Below are 19,670 nucleotides of genomic sequence, written 5' to 3' on the forward strand. Positions count from 1 at the left end.
GCGGCGAAGAAGGAGAGGCCTGCTGCATTTTCTCTCTTTTTTTTAAACGAAGCGCCCTTTTTCTTCCCACTTATGCCTCTCTTTTCCTCAGGCACTCCTCTCCTCTCTGTCTCGAGCCCTCTCACTCACCCCAAGTGCCCCCCTCCTCTCTGTCTCGAGCCCTCTCACTCACCCTAAGCGCTTCCCTCCTCGCCTTTGTCCTCGTTGCCGTCATCGACTTTCCAGCCGGTTCCAGAAATCGCCGGCTGCCAACTGGCCTCTCGAGCTTCGTTGTCTTCTACTCCTTATTCAGTCCTGATTTCGGGCTCGAGTACGTAACCATGGATTTTGAAGCAAAAGAGGTTTGCGAGGTTAGATATATTGATGGTGGTGCTAAGTTTTGGGGTCTCGGCGACGCCGTGACGGCCGCGAGGGATATTGTGGTGGAGGAGAGAGAGGCGTATGGGTACCGTGAGACCTCTCTTTCTCCTTTGCCTTTTTTTTTTTTTTTTTTTTCTTTTCTATCGCCTCTGTCTCGCGGGAGTAAGAGCGCGGAGCAGAACGTCGAGCGCAGCGAGGCGAAGCGGGAGAGAGGCAATGTCTACTTGGCCCAATGCAGATTCAGTCGACGCCCTTCGCTCCCAGATCCATTCTCTCCAGACGACAATCAACGTACTCCTCTCTCTCTCTAGCGCGCGCGCCATTGGAAACGCTTCTTCCTCCTTTATTTTCTATTTAAAATTCGATTGCGATTTCCTTGAAGTGTAACTCGATCGAGCGGTGCGTACCCGCACGTGTGTGTGGGAGTTTCGATTGCCTGTACGAGCTGCCGCGTGCTAACTCTGTCGGTTTCGCGACTTGGCCTGCCCCCATTGCATTTCAGGAGCTGGAGAAGTAGAACGCCGACCTTTCTCCTCGACTCTCTGGATGTTGCTGTCAAAAGGTGAGCCATTTCGATTCGCCCTTTTCACTTTTCGAGAGGATTTCACTGTCTTTATGACTTCTCGAATGAATCTTATATCTTTGTAGCAGCCCGAAGCCGGTTTTGGTGTCGGGTCGAGCGCGCGTTTGAGTTGGGCATGCATTGTTTGTCGGTGGTTTGAGTGAATGCATGCGTCTTTTGGTTGGCGCTTCTTTGTTATTGGCCATGCATATAGGGGATAAGCGAAATTCAATGTTCCGTGCTGAATGCGATGTACTTGAGCTTATTGCTTCATTTTGTGCAGATGGAAGACAAGATTGGTTGTGTCGTAGAGGGAGGCAGAGTGGTCGATGGGAATGGCAAATCAACGAAGCTGGACAAGAAGACTAGGAAGAAAAAAGGTGCTACTGGTCAAACTTTTTGAACTCCAATTGCATGTTTAATCTGAACCACCGAGATCTTGTATGTTTATTGCTCTTCAAGTTCCAGTCGAGGGTTTTTCAGTGACTTGTGAGGTCAGTCTGTTTTCAGGAACGGGAGGAACGGTTTAAGTTCAAAAGTCAAACAATAATTAAGTGGCCTTCTTGCAAATTTTGAGAGGTTACAGGATACTATGGTCCCGTTTGTTTGCGTTTCTTTTTTTTTGTTTTTAAACAGTTTTTCTGTTTTTGTTCTGGGAACAAAAAGGAACAAACGCGTTTGTGTGCGTTTGTTCCTTTTTGTTCTTTTGTTCCAGGAACAAAAGAAAACGAAACAAGAAACACAAATTTTGTGTTTCTTGTTTCTGGAACACAAATCAGAAACACTTTTTTTTTCTTTTTTCTTTTATTTTCTTGTTCTTCTTTCATGGCCGAGGCCGGTCGCCGGCCTCGGCCACGGCCGGCGACCGGCCGACGAGGCCGGCGGCCTCGCCCAGCCACGGCGAGGCTCGCCGGCCCCGGCGAGGCCGACGCTCGCCGTAGCTAGGCGAGGGTCGGCCTCGCCGGATCCGGGCCTCGCCGTAGCAGGCGAGGGTCGGCCTCGCCATGGCGGGCGAGCTCGAGCTCGCCCGGATCCGGCGAGCCGACCTCGCCCAGCCGGCCGGCGAGCCTCGGCCTCGCCGAGCCACCGCCCGGGCGACGCCGACTGGCGGTGGCTCGGCGAGGCCGAGGCTCGCCGGCCGGCCGGGCGAGGTCGGCCTCGCCGGATCTGGGAGCTCGAGCTCGCCCAGCCATGGCGAGGCCGACCTCGCGCCCGGCCTAGGCGAGCTCGGCCTCGCCGGATCAAGGCAAGGCCGACCTCGCGCCGGCACAGGCGAGCTCGATCTCGCCCGGATCCGGCCTCGAGCTCGCCCAGCCGGCGAGGCCGAGCTCGCCCGGCGGCCGGCGAGCCTCGGCCTCGCACGGGCGGTGGCCCGGCGAGCCGCGCCTCGCCCGCCGCCGGGCGAGCTCGGCCCTCGCCGGCCGGTCGCCGGCCAAGGCCTTGGCCGGCGACCGGCCAAAAGAAGAAAAAAAATGAAAAAGAAAAAAAGAAAAAAAGGAAAAATAAGAAAAAAATAGAAAAAATAAAAGAAATAAAAAAATTATCCAAATTTACCAAACATGTTTCTGTTTATTTTTTATTCCCGGAACAAGTTTACCAAACGCGTATTTTTGTTCAAAAATTGTTCCCCGGAACAGAAATACTTTTTTCTATTTCTGTTCCCTGGAACAATTTTTAAACAGAAACACAACCAAACGCGCCCTATAGTGCTGAAGTTTCGTGGAGTTGCGTAGCAGGCTGTGTTAGTTGTGACTCCAAACAGTCTAAAGAAAAACAAGCAACCCTAAGCGCTAAAACTAGACATAATCAAAGCATCAATATTGTTGTGCGAATAGTTTTTAATACTAAGTTTTATAGGGTTCAAGTTAGTAATTTCTTACAACCCTGTTTCCATAGAGATGAGCATGCTGTTCGGCTAAAGTTCTTTCAATGTGCAGCCATATTTTAGTGAATGTTGTGATACCTCCTGCTGCAGATTTCAAAACAGGAATTCTCGAACACCATGCAAGGCGATATGTTGCTCTAAGATTGATGTATTTTGGGCAAAGGTACAGATTGTAGCCATTGTACTGTTTGTCATACAATGCAACTGTTGCATCATAAAACGATTTTAATCTGGTGTAGTATATTATCTTTCCCTTTGTCTTGATTTTGTCTGTTCTTAAGAGGCAGCATGGAATATAAAATACTCTAGAAATTGTGAAAGTTTAGCTGTTATTAATAATTTGAGGATATTTCTGCTATGGAAGCATTCATGTTCTAAAAAAAAAATGAAATACTAGGGTGTCACTGCAGAAATCTCTTAAGTTGCAGAATCTGTCACAAGTAAATGTGTAGTGGATGTGATTCGTGAAATATGTGACTAATTTTCTGTTACACCACATGGCAAGTCTGACTAATTTCCTAGACATATGAAATCCTGCATGTGTTGTGCCTTAGGCCATTGAATGTACTGTGGCTTTTCTTTAGCACAATGAAATCGCTTCACTTTTGCTTTATTTTACAGGTTTTATGGTTTTGCCTCTGAAGCACAATTGGATCCAACTGTCGAGGTCCAGTCCTACATTCCATCTTCTCCCAAAATTTTCATTCATTTCAGCATTGGGCCTAATGGAAAATATGTGCTATAAAAGAGGGTTCTACTTCTTCATAAGATTTAAATTTATGTTTTCAGTAAGGACACCTATCTTTCGGTACACTAGTAGATCAGTTTGTACCATGCAAGCAAAGTCACTGAGTTTCTGCTTATTATCAAAGATACACGGAAGAGTTCTTTGATTTGCGCAATGCGAATGTTTAAATCATAGATGCTATCAATTTAAAATCAGCAGATGTTCCATTTTGGCATTTTTGACATTCTTGGCAGACACCTAATTCATTTCGATCCGAATCCCATCATACTGATTTTGGTGTCATGCAGTCTGAAATTTTTAAAGCTTTTGAGAAGACTAAGCTTTTAGTTGGTGACAAGAAAAAGTCACAGTACTCAAGATGTGGCAGAACAGAAAGGAGCTTCATCTTTTGGACAAGTAAGTTCAAAAACTGCTACTCCACTTCTAAGTTTCTTGATGGATCGGTAGATTGTTATTTTGTTCACAGACGCTAGATTGGGTTTTATCTTTGGCTCACTATTCCGTGCAATCACCATTTCCTTGCAGAGAGAATGTGGGTCTTTGTTTCAACCTGTATTAAATGTTGAGCATTTTCTCGCAAAAACACGTGTCAACTTATATTTAGTAGACGAGCACAATCTCAGTTGTATTTTGCAATTTTTTTATTATTTCTTAAACTTGGAAAAACAGATGACAAGGCTACTCAGAAACATGTTTAAGGGCTTCTGGAAAAAGATGGTTAACTGTTGCATGTGTACTACTTAGTACTTTTAACTACTAAAATGCAATTGTGGAAGTATGGGCACAAGGGGCAATTATCAGAGTTTTTCCTTATAACAATCATATATTTCCATCCTCGTGATAGATGTGATTACTGTCATGATGACGTTCCTTTCGCGAGAGCTTTTGTTGATTATAATCTTACTGTATAAGAATTGGTTAGGAGCAATATGTGAAGCTTGATTTTCTCAAGGAATTTGAGATTGGGTGTTAATTAGATCATAGAATATTGTAATTGGAGTGCAAGTTCTGAAGTGAATTTTTGTTAGAGAAGCAATGATGTGAATTGGAGATGAGAAAGTACCAAAGAGCGAGAGTTCTGATAGCTGGGAGTCTCTTTGCAAGATGATTGAAATGTTGATAGAGATACCGCCACAAGATACAAGAAGGTTTTATGACGTGGACAAGTGTCTAGTATCAATTGTCATTTTAACTAGGATAATTATGTTTGCAGTAGGCTCTTTCTTTTATGATTCATGTTGTTGTTCTATTATCTCCTGTTTTCTTCTTTTCTTAGGTGCATCATGAGTAGGCTATGGTTTGCTTTCTGACGCAGGTCATTTCCCTGTTTCTACGATCAAACCTGCGACCTAAGAACACAGATGATGCAAACAATTGGGGGCTTTCTATAGATAGAGATGGTATGTTGTTTGAGTGGCTGATCTTTAATTGTTTTGAGCTCTATTTTATTGCTATGAATCTTTAAATTGCTTTTGAATGATGAAGTTTGAACTTCACTGGAAATTTGTGACTCAATTCAATTGCTACAGACCCATTAAAGAGAAAAGATTAATTGTTAAAAATTGGTGTATTTTGTGCAAGGCTGATGTCCAAGCTGGAAATAAACTGCTGGTACGGTAATAAAGCATGCGTTAAATATACATATTCCTATACATACTGTTGAGAAATATTGTGAGTAATAAGGGTAAATTAGTAACTTAGTTATGAGTAGGGTTAAGCACATATGAGCATATATATTTGTAACCCTTTTCACTTTTTAATATATAGAAAATAATTATTTCTTTCACATGATATCAGAACAAGGTTGACCGGAACCCTAGACAACGGAGCAGCCACTCGCCACCGTCGACTCGCCGGAATAGTTGGCTGTCGCCGTCGCTCACCGTCGAAACCTCCTGCCACTTGAGCATCCCTCTTCCTTTCTCTCGCTTCTTCGTCCGGCTTACTTGCACGGCTCGCATGGTTCCCGTGCGCTGCTCACGTGGCTTAATCGCGCTCGTGGCTCATACGGCTTGATCACGCTCGCAGCTCGCGCTGCTTGCGCGACTCTTGCGCGCTACTCGCATGGCTTGATCGCGCCCGCGGCTCGTTTGCGCTGCTTGCGAATACTTGGTGTTAATTCTGAAATTGTGATGCTTGAACCTCGATTCAGCTAAACCCTAGCGCCAATGCCGCTGTAAAATCGAGACCCATCTTCGGGAGCTGGTCCGTGCGGTTGATGGCGCAGGAGGGTTCTTGGATTTGCTAACCTCGGAATCGCCGATCAGTAGCCACATCAAGTAAATTCACTTAATTTTGTTTCTCTTTTTTTTTTTTGGAAATCGATGCTGTTGGAAGCTGGAAGGTTGAATTTGAAGCTGCTGTTGGAAGTTGGTGCGTTTGCCGTGAGGTAATAAGGAGGAGGAGAAAAGCAGAAGAGATTGGTGCACTGCCTCTTCATGAGGTTTAGATGTGCACAGTGAATGATGGGATTCTTTATTTTATCTCAATTATTACTTTTAAAATTTTGTGCTGGCTGTGGAGTACGAAAAGGCTTTTAAAAACGGCAAATGATGAGTTATTTTTTGGCGGTTGAATAGTAACTCACTTTATTATTTGTACTGCACAAAATTTTAGAAGTGGCCATTGTGGAATATAGATTTGATAGTTATTACAGAGGATAGAGTTGCTGTTTTTCGCACTTGAAAGTGACGTTGCATTGAATCAATGGGGATATTTGGAATAAATATACTGGTGCTTTGGTGATTTGTATGGTGATTCGATTGAAGCCTTTCTTTTCGGAATTCTTTTTGTGTATTTGATTGAATTATTGGAATTAGTATTGGCAACCGTGAAGTCCATTTCTTGGGCTCAATCATTCTTTATTCACTAATGGCGAGCTCTCTAGATTAATTTCTGGATCTCCTTTTGGTCATTTTCAATTAACATATGTCAAGTTAGATGGAACTAATTATCCATCCTGGTCTAAAACGGTTGAAGTCTATCTTACTGCCACTAGACAACTGGACTATCTCACGTCTACAATACCGTCTGACACGAGTAGAGCTGCCGATTGGATTGCAGGAGATGCGATGATTTGGACCCTATTATGGAATAGCATGGACCCTAAGGTTAGTCCTCACTTTATTCAATGTGACTCCGCTAAAGTAGTTTGGGATAAGTGCGCATTACTCTATTCGGGGCAAAATAATATGATGCGAGTATGTGACACGTGGGAAAAGTTATTTGATATTCAGCGTGGAGATCAATCCTTGTCTGATCATTATGCTCGGTTCACCACTCTGCCAACGATTGGATATTTATCTTCCTGCCTCTAACGATCCAGATGTTTTGGCTAAATGCCAAGAGGATTTGAGGGTAATATTATACCTCAAGTCATTGGGGCCTGAGTATTCATCTCTTCATCAGCATATTACATCTCAGAGTTCTCTTTGTCAACATATTACAAACATGATGAACTACCTTTAGAGGTTTGTGCTAGAGTTGCAGTAGGAGCTGAAGATCCTGTCGTGTGTTTGATGTCTTTGGATTCAAATATTTTGTTACATTTGTGGATGATTTTTCTTGAATGACTTGGTTATTCTTAATAAAAAAATCGTACAGAGATTTTTCGTTGCTTTCAATTGTTCTATTTTGAAGTGTTGAATAAATATAATATCTTTGTCAAACATTTACGGTCAAATAATGCTAGAGAATGCCTTGCTACAACTTCTGGTTTCTAGCCCTTTATGGAATCTCATGGTATTATTCATCAAACGTCTTGCTCATACACTCTACAACAAAATGGTGTAGCTGAATGTAAAAATTGCCATCTTCTTGATGTTGCTCGTTGCCTCATGTTTCATATGCATCTACCTAAACACTTTTGGGGCCATGCTGTTCTTACGGTGTGTTATTTAATTAATAGGGTTCCCACTTCAGTTCTTCAAGGAAAGACATCATTCTCACTTTTACATCCAAATCGTCCTCTTTTACTTACCTCTTCGGGTTTTTAGGTGTGTTTGTTTTGTACATAATCTTACTCCATGTCTTGATAAACTGGATCCTCATGCTGAAAAATGTGTCTTTGTAGGATACTCTCAAACTCAGAAGGGATACAAATGTTATTGTCCTAGTCGTCATCGTATGTTCGTGTCTACAGATGTGACGTTCTTTGAAGATCAGTCATATTTTCCTTCTTAGAATGTTCCACAGACACATGGTGATAGTGATGATTGTGTCCTACCAATGCTTCCACTACCTTCTATCTCTCCAGCTACCTCCAGCAAATTTAGTTTACTGACCGCACCTATCATCGACGAAGTACCATTCCAACTATGACAGTACAGCCTTCATTAGCACCCGATTCATCTGTTCCCCCCATCAGTTGCAGTGCCAGCCTCTGATCCTGATCTGCCCATTGCATCTCAAAAAGGTACACGTTCTTGTGTTGGTCGTCCTATTAATCGTTATTCTCCCTATTCTGGTCTTTCTGATTGTGTTTGTACGCGTCATCCTATTTTAAAGTTTTTGTCATATGATCGTTTATTTCCTACCTTCTCTGCCTTTGTCTTGTTGTTGTCTTCTATTTTTGTGCCTAGCGGTGTTGCTGAAGCTCTTGCTCATCCGGGTTGGCGTCGTGCCATGGAAGATGAAATTGAGGCATTAATTGGGAACAAAACTTGGGAGCTTACTTCCTTACCTACTAATAAGCAACCTGTTGGTTGTCGTTGGGTTTTCACCATTAAAGTTCACCCGGATGGTACTCTTGATCGATTGAAGGCACGTTAGTTGCGAAGGGATATACTCAAACTTATGGTGTCGACTATAATGACACATTCTCTACCGTGGCCAAAATTCCCTATGTCCGTGTCTTTATTTCATTGGCTATGCAATTTGGTTAGATCCTTCATCAATTGGATGTGAAAAATGCCTTTTTACATGGTGATTTGGCTGAGGAGGTCTACATGGAGCAACTACCTGGGTTTATTGCTCAGGGGGAGAATGTGGTATGTCGTTTACACAAAACTTTGTATGGACTTAAACAATCTCCTCGTGCTTGGTTTGGTAGATTTAGTGATACGGTTATCAAATTTGGATTAAAGCGGTGTCAGGTAGATCATTCAGTTTTTAGCTCCGTGTCTTCAACTGGCTGTATCCTTTTAGTTGTATATATGGATGATATCATCATTACTGGCAGTGATTCAAGTGGTATTAAAAAAATTAAGCAATTTATGCATAAAGAATTCAGTACTAAAGATCTGGGACGTCTTTGATACTTTCTTGGTATTGAAGTATCTTATTCACATGCTAGTATCAATTTATCGCAACGAAAGTATGTACCGGACATCCTTGGTGAGGTTGGATTTCTTGGAGTAAAGCCAGTCGATACCCCTATGAATCCCAATATGAAACTTGATGCAGAACATGGAGAATTACTACATCATTCAGCAAAGTATCGAAGGTTAGTTAGTAAGTTAAACTATCTTACTATCACGAGACCTGATATATCCTTCACGGTTAGTGTAGTAAGTCAATTCATGAGTTCTCCTCATACCACTTATTGGGATGATGTACTTTGAATCATCAAATATTTGAAGGGAGCGCCAGGTAAAGGACTACAGTTCAAGAATTATGACCATCTAAACACTGCAGGTTTTTCTGATGCTGATTGGGCTGGATGTCCTATGGATAGGAGATCTACTTCAGGCTATTGTGTGTTTTTTTGGGGTAATTTAGTTGCACAGAAAAGCAAGAAACAACATGTAGTTTCCCGATCAAGTGCTGAAGCTGAATATCGTGCTATGGCACATGTGACAAGTGAATTACTATGGTTGAGAATGTTACTATCGGAGATTGGAATGTTACTGTCAAATCCATCAGTGCTATATTGTGATAATCAATCCGCTATTCATATTGCATCTAATCCAATCTTCCATGAGCGAATTAAGCACATTGAGGTTGATTGTCATTTTGTGCGAGAAAAAGTTCATAAATGCGAGGTTATTCTACAACACACAAAATTGGAGGATCGACTTGCAAATTTTTTTACGAAATCTCTATGGGGGAATAGAGTGAGTGTCTTATGTAACAAGTTGGGTTTATTTGATATCTATGTCCTAACTTGAGGGGGAGTGTTGAGAAGTATTGTGAGTAATAAGGGTAAATTAGTAACTTAGTTATGAGTAGGGTTAAGCACATATGAGCATATATATTTGTAAACATTTTCACTTTTTAATATATAGAAAATAATTATCTCTTTCACACATACTTGTACACATCACACTGCTTTCCTAATCAAAAGTGGCTTATTTCAGACTAAGTGGTTAGCATTTCCAAGTTAGCGGGGTATTCTCGGGGAAAGTGCATATATGTTGGGATTATGCAGTCATTACAGTTTCTTACTTTATTTGATTTGCTGTAATGAATTATTTATGATGCAAAATTATCATGTTTAATATGATGCTTACTTACATTTATATGTCAGTCTTAGACACGGAAATTGATTATGTGAGAGTGTTGAATTGAGTCTTACCCAAAGATATCCGAGTAACTGGTTGGTGTCCTGTTCCAATTGATTTTAGTGCAAGGTTGTTTTCCTTCTAATGGTGTACTTTATTTTGATTCGATATTATGGGATTCTGTTGATGAAATGCGTTAGAGATGCCTCCAATTTGTTGATTTTATAATATTAATGATTACGGAAACGTAGGTGGGGTTTGCCTTTCCACATGACTCTGTCTTCCTCAATATCTTGCAGGTTCAGCTGTATGAGCAGGGAGTACAAATATTTCTTTTGGAGAGATAATTTGGATATTGGGGTATCTCTTCATTTTATAGTTTATGACTTTCATAAACTACTTTATGCTGGAGAGTTTTGGGGGCATTTGTTTCTTCTCGATATATTGTTCATCCTCCTCTCTAAAAGGGGCGAAACTGGTCCTGTTCACCCCGTCTGGTTCGGTGCTTGCTTTGGGTTCTACAGCTGACCGTTTGCTCCAATTTTTTGAGGGGTTCTTCCTTGGTCTACCTTGCATATTTCCACCAATCAGTTTGCCCTGTCTTGGCCTCGAAGTGGAGTTCAAAGCTACCCTATTCCAAACCCAATTCGCTGCTTCTCCAGTCTCGCAAGATCTGCTTCTTGCTGCTCGTGTTGGATTGGAGGGCGGTTCATAGGGCCTTGTGGTGTTTGAGGGCTCGAGTAAGTACCTCCCCTCTCCCTTCGATTGGCCTGGTATGGATTCGTTGGCTGCACTGTAGCGGGTGTTGTTGGGCTGCTGGTGAGGTAGCTTGTTTTGATGGCTTCCCCCTCGGTAAGGCCACCGTTCATGCTTCTGGTGGGAAGGGACGTAGCCCTCCACCTCGGGCTGAAGTTTCCCGGCCTGCTGAGAATATTGGATTGCCCCCTCAACTTGGTGAGGGATCTGCTCTGCTTGGGACTAATGCTACGCGCATTAAACAACCCAAGCCGGCTTGTGAAGGAAGGTCTAGGGGCCGAAACCGTGCGTGGGCCCCTGATAAGAGGCCCATGAATAAGTCGGCTAGTTCGTCCAGGCCTCCTCAAGCTCGTTCATGGGCCAATGTGGCACGATTGGCTACTAAGGGCTATGACCTTACGTTCATGCCTCCTTCTCTGGTGGAAAGACTGGTGGTAAATTTGCTCGAAGAAGTGCTGCAAGCTACAGATCCGAAATGGAGTGAATACCTGGTGGGTTATTTTGTAGGAAAGCGACTTCCGTTTCAGCTTGTTGAGCAAGCTCTAAAGAATACTTAGGGGGCTAAGCTTCTTGACATGCTGGCCGACGACCAATAATTTTTCTTTTTTCATATCCCAAATCCTACATTCCGTAGGAAGCTATTAGAGAAGGGACCGCTCATCGTGGCTCGAGTGCCCTTTGTTTTACAGTAGTGGAAGCCGCTCATGGAATTGAAGAAGAACAACCAAGTCTCTGTCCTGGTTTGGATAAGACTTAAGAACCTCCCTCTTGACTTGTGGTTGGCTCCGGCTATCAGTGCCATTGTCAGCTCTGTTGGTAAACCTCTCTATGTGGACCAACGAATAGAGAGTATGAGAATGATTTCATTTGCTAGGGTCTGTGTGGAGATCCATGTAAATCAACCAAGAGTCTCCTCAGTTGATGTTAATGTGGATGGGATCACACGGAATATTGTGGTGGTTTATGAATGGTGGTCAGTCGAGTGCCCAAAGTGCGGAGTCTTTAGCTCGGGGTAAAGCTACCCCTTCTCAGGGGGTGATGAAGGGGCGAAACCTAGCTGCCGCGTTTCTACAGACCTTGCCCAGCCCTCGGATTCGATTGCGAATGGTGCTGCTGCTTAGGAACAACCTTGGAAGCTGGTGGTTGGCAAGAAAAAGAAGACCCTGGACCTGGTAGGCCCAAACTCGACCATCTAGGTCAACTCTAGTGATGAAGGGCATCCATTGAAGTTCAAGGCTGCAGTTGTTGATGAGGGATTGCCTCTTGCCTCAACATATACCCGAAAAGCTACTAAAGGTCTTAGAAATTCCCTTAAATAATTGGTTGAACCCCCTGTCTCTTTGAATGACATTGGCAGGCCTTCGGTGGCAAATGATCCTGGTTTGTCCAGCCCGGTTGAGGACCATGAAGGCACAGATAACCTGGATTTCTCCTCTGATGATGATCTTCTATCACCATGTTCCCCTCCAAAGGTTCCTCCCGATAGTAGGAGACCCGGGAATATGCAGGACAAGGTTCTAGCCTTGGCTCTTGATCCCCCACCTCCAACGGTCCGTGCGGCTCTGCTTTCACCAGACGTAGCTCTTCCAAAAAGAGGTAACCTCCTCTTCCCTTCTCCTTGTAAATATGTATATAGGCTGCTGGAATATTAGAGGCCTCGTTGGCCCTCTAAGACAAAGGTTCGGAACCTCATTTTATCCAATCGGTTAGCTTTGCTTGGGACAGTTGAGATGAAAGTTCCTCAAGATGTGTTTTCTTCTATTTCAGGGAATTTAATGTCAAGCTGGATCTAGATGGCTAATTATGATTATTCACATCGGGGAAGGATCTGGATTAGGTGGAATCCCTCTGTTGTTTCCTTTGATGTGTTGTCAGTTTCGAATTAGGCAATCCATGGGAACCTTACATCCTTAGATTCATGAGCTTTTTGCTGCATTACTATTGTTTATGCTGAACACTCTTTCACTCATCGAAGACCTCTTTGGGAGGACCTTGTGAGTAGGAGTTCTACCTTTCAGAGTGTTCCTTGGTTAATGATGGGTGACTCCAATGCTATTAAGGACCCTTCTGATAGGTTAAGAGGCTTGAACCTTTGGTTTCCATGCTTTGATGAGTTCAGTCAGTGTATGGATCAGGCAGAGCTGGAGGACCTCAGGTATGTGGGCTTTCGTTACACTTGGTCTACTTCTCCAGGGGCTTCTCGGAAGGAGAGGAAGATCGATAGGGTTTTGGTCAACCTTTCTTGGATGCTTTCCTTTTCCTTCTCGGAGGCTTCGTTTCTTGCTTCTGGTATTTCGAACCACTCTCCTATGGTGGTCAAAGTGGAGAACCCGGTTCTCCGAATGAGGCCCTTAAAATTTTTTGATTTCTAGATGAAGCACTTGGATTTTGGGACAATTGTAAAGGATGTCTAGGAGGCTCCAGCTATTGGGGTTCCTGTGTTTAGATTGGTTTGTAAGTTGAAAAGCCTGAAAAGTCGTCTCAAGCGCTTAAACAGGGATTCTTTTTGGAATATTTCCATTAGGACTTATGAGGTGAGGAATGCTTTGAATCGGACTCGGCATGGCCTACTTCAAGATCCTACCAATGATGAGCTTGCGGTGTTAGAGAAGTCTCAACGACTTACCTTCTTGGAGCTTCGCACCCAAGAGGAGTCCTTCTTTAAACAGAAAGCGAGAATCAAATGGCTTAAGGAGGGAGACCGTAATACGAAGTTCTTCCACCATTATGTCAAGGAGAGACAGCTGAGAAATAGGATTCTTTCTGTCATGGATTCAACAGGTAACCAAATCAATGATCCACAGCTTGTCCAGCGACACTTTGTGGAGTACTTCCAAGACCTCCTCTCACCTTGGGTGGGTGGAGAGATTCTTGAGGTTAGCCAGATTCATAGCGTAATTTGTTGTCAACTGAATGATGATTAGATCTCCTCCCTTGACCGGCCTGTCTCTGACCTTGAGATTAGAGATACATTATTTTCTCTAGCTCGGGGTAAAGCTCCAGGCCCTTATGGTTTCATAGCAGAATTCTTCATGGAAAAATGGGACTCGGTAGGGCAACTGGTTACAATAGTCGTAGGGGACTTCTTTGCCTCCGGAAGACTTTTGAAGGAGGTAAACAACACTATTTTGGTATTGGTGCCCAAGGTTCCCATTGCATCTTCCGTAGATGACTACAGACCTATTGCTTGTTGCAATACTATTTACAAGCTTATTACTAAGGTGCTGGTGAATAGGATTACTGCAGTGTTGAAGGACCTTATTAGCCTGCCTCAGAGTGTTTTTGTTAAAGGACGGTGTATTAGGGATAATATCCTTTTGGCCCAAGATCTCTTTTTCGGTTTCCATCTTCAATCGTATACTCCTAAGTGTGCAATTAAAGTGGATTTCAGGAAGGCCTATGATACCGTGGATTGGCGGTTCCTTGAGAGTGTACTCCTTGTGTTTCACTTTCCTACCCGCTTGGTGCAGCTCATCATAACTTGTGTTCGCACGCCTCGGTTCTCAATTGTGTTGAATGAGGAGCTTCATGGGTTTTTTTCCTAGTGGACGTGGCCTACGGCAGGGTGATCCCATGTCTCCTTATCTATTCACATTAGTGATAGAGGTGCTTTTGGGTATTCTTGATAGAAGCTTACGGCAACCAGGGTTTAGATTCTTTTGGAGGTGTAAGCCTACTTCCCTTTCGCACCTGTTTTTTGCAAATGATGTGTTCCTCTTCTATGAAAGCCACTTGCCTTCTGTCTCGCTCCTCAAGGAAGGCCTTCAAACTTTCTCATCCTGGAGTGGCTTGCTTCCAAATTCGAGGAAAAGTGAGGTTTTCCTCTCGGGTGGATTGCCCTCCCTTAAAAGTCAAATACTCCTGGAGCTTGGCTTTCAAGAAGGGGTTTTGTCGGTTCGATACTTGGGAGTTCTGATTATCACGAGTAGGCTAGGTAAGGCCGATTGTGCTGAACTTGTGAGACACATTACGGCGAGGGTGCAATCCTGGACTCATCGGTTTCTCTCCTTTGCTGGGCATCTCCAATTGATTAGGTCAGTTCTTCATGCCATTCAGACCTATTGGGCCAGTGTGTTTATATTGCCTGCCTCGATGCTTGACCAGATTGAGCGTGTTCTGAGACAATTCCTTTGGAGAGGTCCCGAGTTGGGGAGAGGAGGAGCTAAGGTTTCCTGGGATGAAGTGTGCCTCCCAAAAGCTGAGGGAGGTTTGGGTATTCATAGACTCTGTGAGTACAATAAGACAGCTATGCTCAAACGCATCTAGAACTCGTTCTCAGATAAGGAGTCAATGTGGTGCAAATGGATTCATTCGATGTTCTTAAAAAATAAAAACTTTTGGGTGGTAAAGCAGCCAACTTCTTGCTCTTGGGCTTGGAAGAAGATCTTGCAGATGAGGGAGGAAGTTAGGCTAAGCTTTGCATGGAAGATAGGAGATGGTTCATCTGTGTCACTATGGTTTGACAACTGGCACCCTTGGGGGCCTTTAAACTTGTTTTTCTTAGACGTGCTCATTTATACTGGGCTCTCCAGACTGGCTACGGTGGATGACCTTTTTTCCGACGATGGCCATGCACTCAGGACGGAGATTGAGTCATGGGGGTCACCTCTTCCCTCCCTGTCTCGGTGCCATGACCGTTTTTATTGGAGAGGGGAGTCGTCGGGCTTGTTCTCAGTTGCTTCGGCATGAGAGGCTATTCGGTGGAGGAAACCCCGTGTCAGTTGGCATGCCTTCATCTGGAACAATGCTATCGTCCCTCGATATCAATTTAACCTTTGGTTCATTACTAGGTGTAGGCTCCCTACCCAAGCTCTCGTTTTATCTTATGGTAGAATTGACGCTGCTTCCTACTCTTTTTGTAATGATATGCCCGACTCATTTAATCATCTCTTTTTCGGATGTCGTATTACTTCTAGGCTTGCTTTCTTTTGGGCAACTAGATGTAATCTTCCTTGGTGTAATGGATCTTGGGAGGAGAACCTGAGTTGGGCCATTTCCCTACCCTCGGGGAAAGATTTTTATAAGTGTATTGGCCGTTTCTCCTTCAATGCGGTTTGCCACATCTTTTGGAAGAATAGGAACAATATCCTATTCAGGGGTGAGCCGATTTCTGTTTTGGCCATGAAGAAGCAACTACTTAGAGCCATGAAAGATAAGGCCCTTTCCTTTAGGGGTGTGGAGGATTCCATTAGAAATAGGAGGCTACAACATTCTTGGGATATTGACCCCATCGTTTTCTCTTCTGGGGACCTCCTTTTGGCTAGTTGATTTTTGGGCATGGTGGTTGTAGGCATTGCTTCGTCACGTTTGGTGTTAGTTCTCCTCGACCTTCCTACCTGGCTGGGGGTTTTTTTTTTTTTTTTTTGCTAGTTTTTATGGTGTGGCTTTCTACCGCCCTAGCTCTATACCGGCTTTATGTTTGCCGTGCTTGTTTTGTTGGTTGTGCGGCTCTGTTTTTTTGCTGCGGTTGGTCCTTTTACGTCCCGGTATCCTTCCACGCAGGTTGTTTTTCTTCTTGAGTGTAAGTTTCGGTGCCGGGATTTTCTGTACATTTGCCTTTCCTCAATATAATTATTACCCTTTCTACCAAAAAAAAAAAAAAACTACTTTATGCTGATTTTTAACCAAAAATTTGATATTATGACTATTTCATTTCATTTGATAGAAGTCCTTTCTCTGTTTTTATGCTAGGCAATGGAGAGTGCAGGCCAAAAGTTTGTTGGGGATCATGATTTCAGAAATATTTGTAAGATGGATGCATTTAATGTCCACAACTACAAGCTTCATATAAGATCCTTTGAACTCTCTTCTTGTGATAAGAGGTTGGTTCTGGTAGATGTTTTTTTGAGATCTTTATAAGTTAAGAAAAGATGCAAAGATGCATCTATATTTTTTGTTGGTATGACGAAAGAGAAATCAAAAGGCAAAAAAAAGGGCCTTTTTATTTTGGCCAGTTTCTCTCATGTACAAGTTATTATATTAATAAGACCAATCTAGTTTGCAGTGTCTTTTCTGATTTTAATGAACTTCCTTTTATGCAGGTTGGAAAGTAATGAACTGTGGTGTTTCAAAATTAAGGGCAGTGCATTTTTGTGGCACCAAGTTCGTTGCATGGTTGCTTGGATGTTTATGGTTGGCCAAGGTCTTGAATCTCCTGATGTACGTAATATAAGATGCTTCGCCATTTTCTGTCTTGGTTACCATAAGTTGAACGTAGGAAATGGGTGAGAGATAGTTTGTTTGATATCTATTAGTTAATGCAACAAAATGCACGGGGCTACCAATATTGGACAAGACATTATGGAGAAAAAGGCTTTATATGAGATGACACTGTGCGATCTGCATAACCATATGGTGACACAAACTAATCCTTTTTTAGCGAGTCACTTGTTTGGCATGTGGAAAATAAAGATGTAATATTCAAATGCTTTGCTAACACTAATTGGCATGAGCAAGAAACATTCTATTAAAAATTGAAGGCTCTGGAAAAAGGAATGCAAAATGTATCAGAGAAAAATTATTGCTACTTTTAAGAGACATGGATCAAAGAAGAAAGCTGCAATACCTGAAATAGGTAATTCACAATTAAGAAAGAGCAATTGTAAATAAGGGTTCACGGTCTGCCATGGAAGAAAATGGAGCAAAAGAAGGTTCAAATGGTCCAAATAAACAAAAGGAAGATACTTTCACATTGGCCTTTTCATTACTGACATATTACGCATAGACATATATAAGATACATCCTGGCATTCAGCTGGAAGTTTAATGGTAAAGCCAGAGGAAGAGTCAAAAATTGTAAAACTTGGTTGACAACATTTCATCTTTCTTCTATTGAAGTTGAAGGACGTTGTGATTTGAGCAGGTTCGTCAATGTAGACCTACTGTGTATAAAGATTACTTACCGGGTTTAGTTCAAATGTCTTACTGTTGTTCCTTTTCAAGCGTTGAACGTATTCTCCTTTGTTTTTATCCTCTAATTTTGCAAGAGGAGCCCCATATCCATTGCAGCAGCTGCTCTCTAATGAGAAGAAATCTCCCCAAGGTTTTAGTTTCTCCAATCCTATTCAATTTGAACAACTAAAGACATTGGTGCATATATAAATGGCATTTGAAACAGCGCATGTATATAAATAACCGAATGTTTGTGCAAATATATCACTTGCTACTAGAGTCACCGAGGGGATGATTAGGAACTCCTCCAAGGATCTATATCCTCACATTTCGAAGATAAATACCAAGCTGGTATGGCAAGGAAGAGGATCTAAAGAATTTTTGCAGCTTTTGAGTGTGTGTAGATATACAAACAAAATCGACATTAGTTAACTTTCAGTTAGTTTTGGAAATCAAAACAATCTTAAATTTTTAATTCTTGTTATAAAGAATATGGTGGTTCTCAATTCTCACTCTTTGTATTGTTGGAAGATATCTTGAAAACTTTGTTATTCAAACATCGAAATGCTATGTTCGAGTTCTTTTTGGCCATTGACTACAGAGTACCAAAGTCATACAAAATACACTGCTTTGATTTTGCAAAATAATGTGGGCAAGAAGACGTAGCATTGTTCAACTTTGACGAGATGTTGGTTTAATAAGTTATAAGTCCGTTCACTTTGGTCCTTTAAGCTCTCAATTCGTGTGGTTAAATCTCATTAGTAGTCTCCATACCCGTTCCTTCCTTTGATTAGTCATCATAGTAAAACTCAATTTACCAGGTATGTTTCTGTGCTTGAAGAGATAAAACTCTACACTCTGCAGTCTCAGAGTCTCGATTTCGATTAATATGAATCTATAAGAAATGATGCACAAATAAGGTAAACTATATGCATGTTTCCCCTTTGTCCTCTTGAAAGCTTGGTGGAGTTTTAACAATAGCTTTTCATGGTTGCTAGTACTGCTCATTATACAAAAAATTCATCACACTACAACCAGAAAATGAACCCTTATTGACATAGAAAATTTGTGATGTTTTGACGATATAATATATATGATACAAGCTTTTAACTTGGGGAGATAGAACAAGGCAAGAGAAGAAAAGAAAGGTAAATGCACCAGTTGACTTGATCTAAGGATGATGTATTAGATAGAGCCACTTAGCAACCTCACTCTGGTTAAACACCTACACTAACTCATCTTTATGCTAATCTAGCACTTGCAACATTTGAGTAAGACAAATGTACATTGACTAACACTATAATCTCATTTTCTATAACAAAAGCTTAACATATAGGTGTCCTAATTTGACTAATCGTCCCTATCTTTGCGATTTCATCGCTCATCGTCACTGGTCAAGGTCTACAAGAAAAGAATTTATGCCACCATCTGCAAAGCATCCTAACGCTTCCAGTCCCATGAAAGAATTCCATAAATTGTTTAATGGGCCCTGAATTCCAAAATACAGGAAAGCACCACCTTTTTAAGTTAAGACTCATCCATTAACAACCTTCTAAAGACACTCGTGGATAGAATGTGCCAATCCAAGGTGCCCAGAGCGCATACTGACTTTATGAAGGTTTACTCGATCCCTTCTACCTTGTCACGGTGATATGAACCAAATCTAGGTAAGATCAGGACAAGAAACCAGAAAAGCCAGATAAGATAACACCCTTGGATATATCTAGGACTTGGAAGTGCCGATATTATAGACGAAATCCATTTGAAACAAAGCCCAACGGTCTGAACATCTTACATGCTTCATCTGGCTTACCGTACCTCAACATAGGTAATGAGAAAACAAGCGAGAAATCACAACTAGATAAACTTGCTTGCATAATTTGATTTTATGTGCAGAGCAACATATTCTCTATAGGAAAACAAGAGTATCCAATACTTTAAAGGGCAAATATATCTCATTAGTAGAATGGATGAGGATTAACGTACGAGACGAGGAACTTTTTGAAAAGTCTACTTAACAAAAGCATAA

General features: G+C 42.2%; 1 protein-coding gene across 1 annotated transcript; it reads left to right on the top strand.

Annotated features, from left to right (window-relative positions):
- The first annotated feature begins 390 nt into the window (after positions 1 to 390).
- Positions 391 to 17,052, top strand: LOC104442515. The gene is made up of 13 exons (XM_039310645.1): positions 391 to 651; positions 863 to 922; positions 1,206 to 1,302; positions 2,898 to 2,970; positions 3,429 to 3,474; positions 3,789 to 3,998; positions 7,628 to 7,678; positions 8,439 to 8,543; positions 8,649 to 8,745; positions 8,830 to 8,998; positions 10,295 to 10,355; positions 16,443 to 16,573; positions 16,793 to 17,052. The coding sequence occupies exons 3-13, from the start codon at positions 1,206 to 1,208 to the stop codon at positions 16,977 to 16,979; spliced, it is 1,227 nt and encodes a 408-aa protein (XP_039166579.1). The 5' UTR covers positions 391 to 651; positions 863 to 922; the 3' UTR covers positions 16,980 to 17,052.
- The last annotated feature ends 2,618 nt before the right edge of the window (positions 17,053 to 19,670 follow it).

This window comes from Eucalyptus grandis, chromosome 4, assembly GCF_016545825.1.
Source record: "Eucalyptus grandis isolate ANBG69807.140 chromosome 4, ASM1654582v1, whole genome shotgun sequence".
In the NCBI taxonomy this organism is placed as follows: Eukaryota; Viridiplantae; Streptophyta; class Magnoliopsida; order Myrtales; family Myrtaceae; genus Eucalyptus; species Eucalyptus grandis.

What these genes read in the sequence shown, in the direction of transcription:
- LOC104442515 (XM_039310645.1), top strand. Translation starts at nt 1,206, where the DNA reads ATGGAAGACAAGATTGGTTGTGTCGTAGAGGGAGGCAGAGTGGTCGAT. An exon ending in TTATTGTCCTAGTCGTCATC is followed by an intron (nt 7,679 to 8,438) that starts GTATGTTCGTGT and finishes CAATTTGGTTAG; the next exon opens with ATCCTTCATCAATTGGATGT. An exon ending in CTCTCTTCTTGTGATAAGAG is followed by an intron (nt 16,574 to 16,792) that starts GTTGGTTCTGGT and finishes CCTTTTATGCAG; the next exon opens with GTTGGAAAGTAATGAACTGT.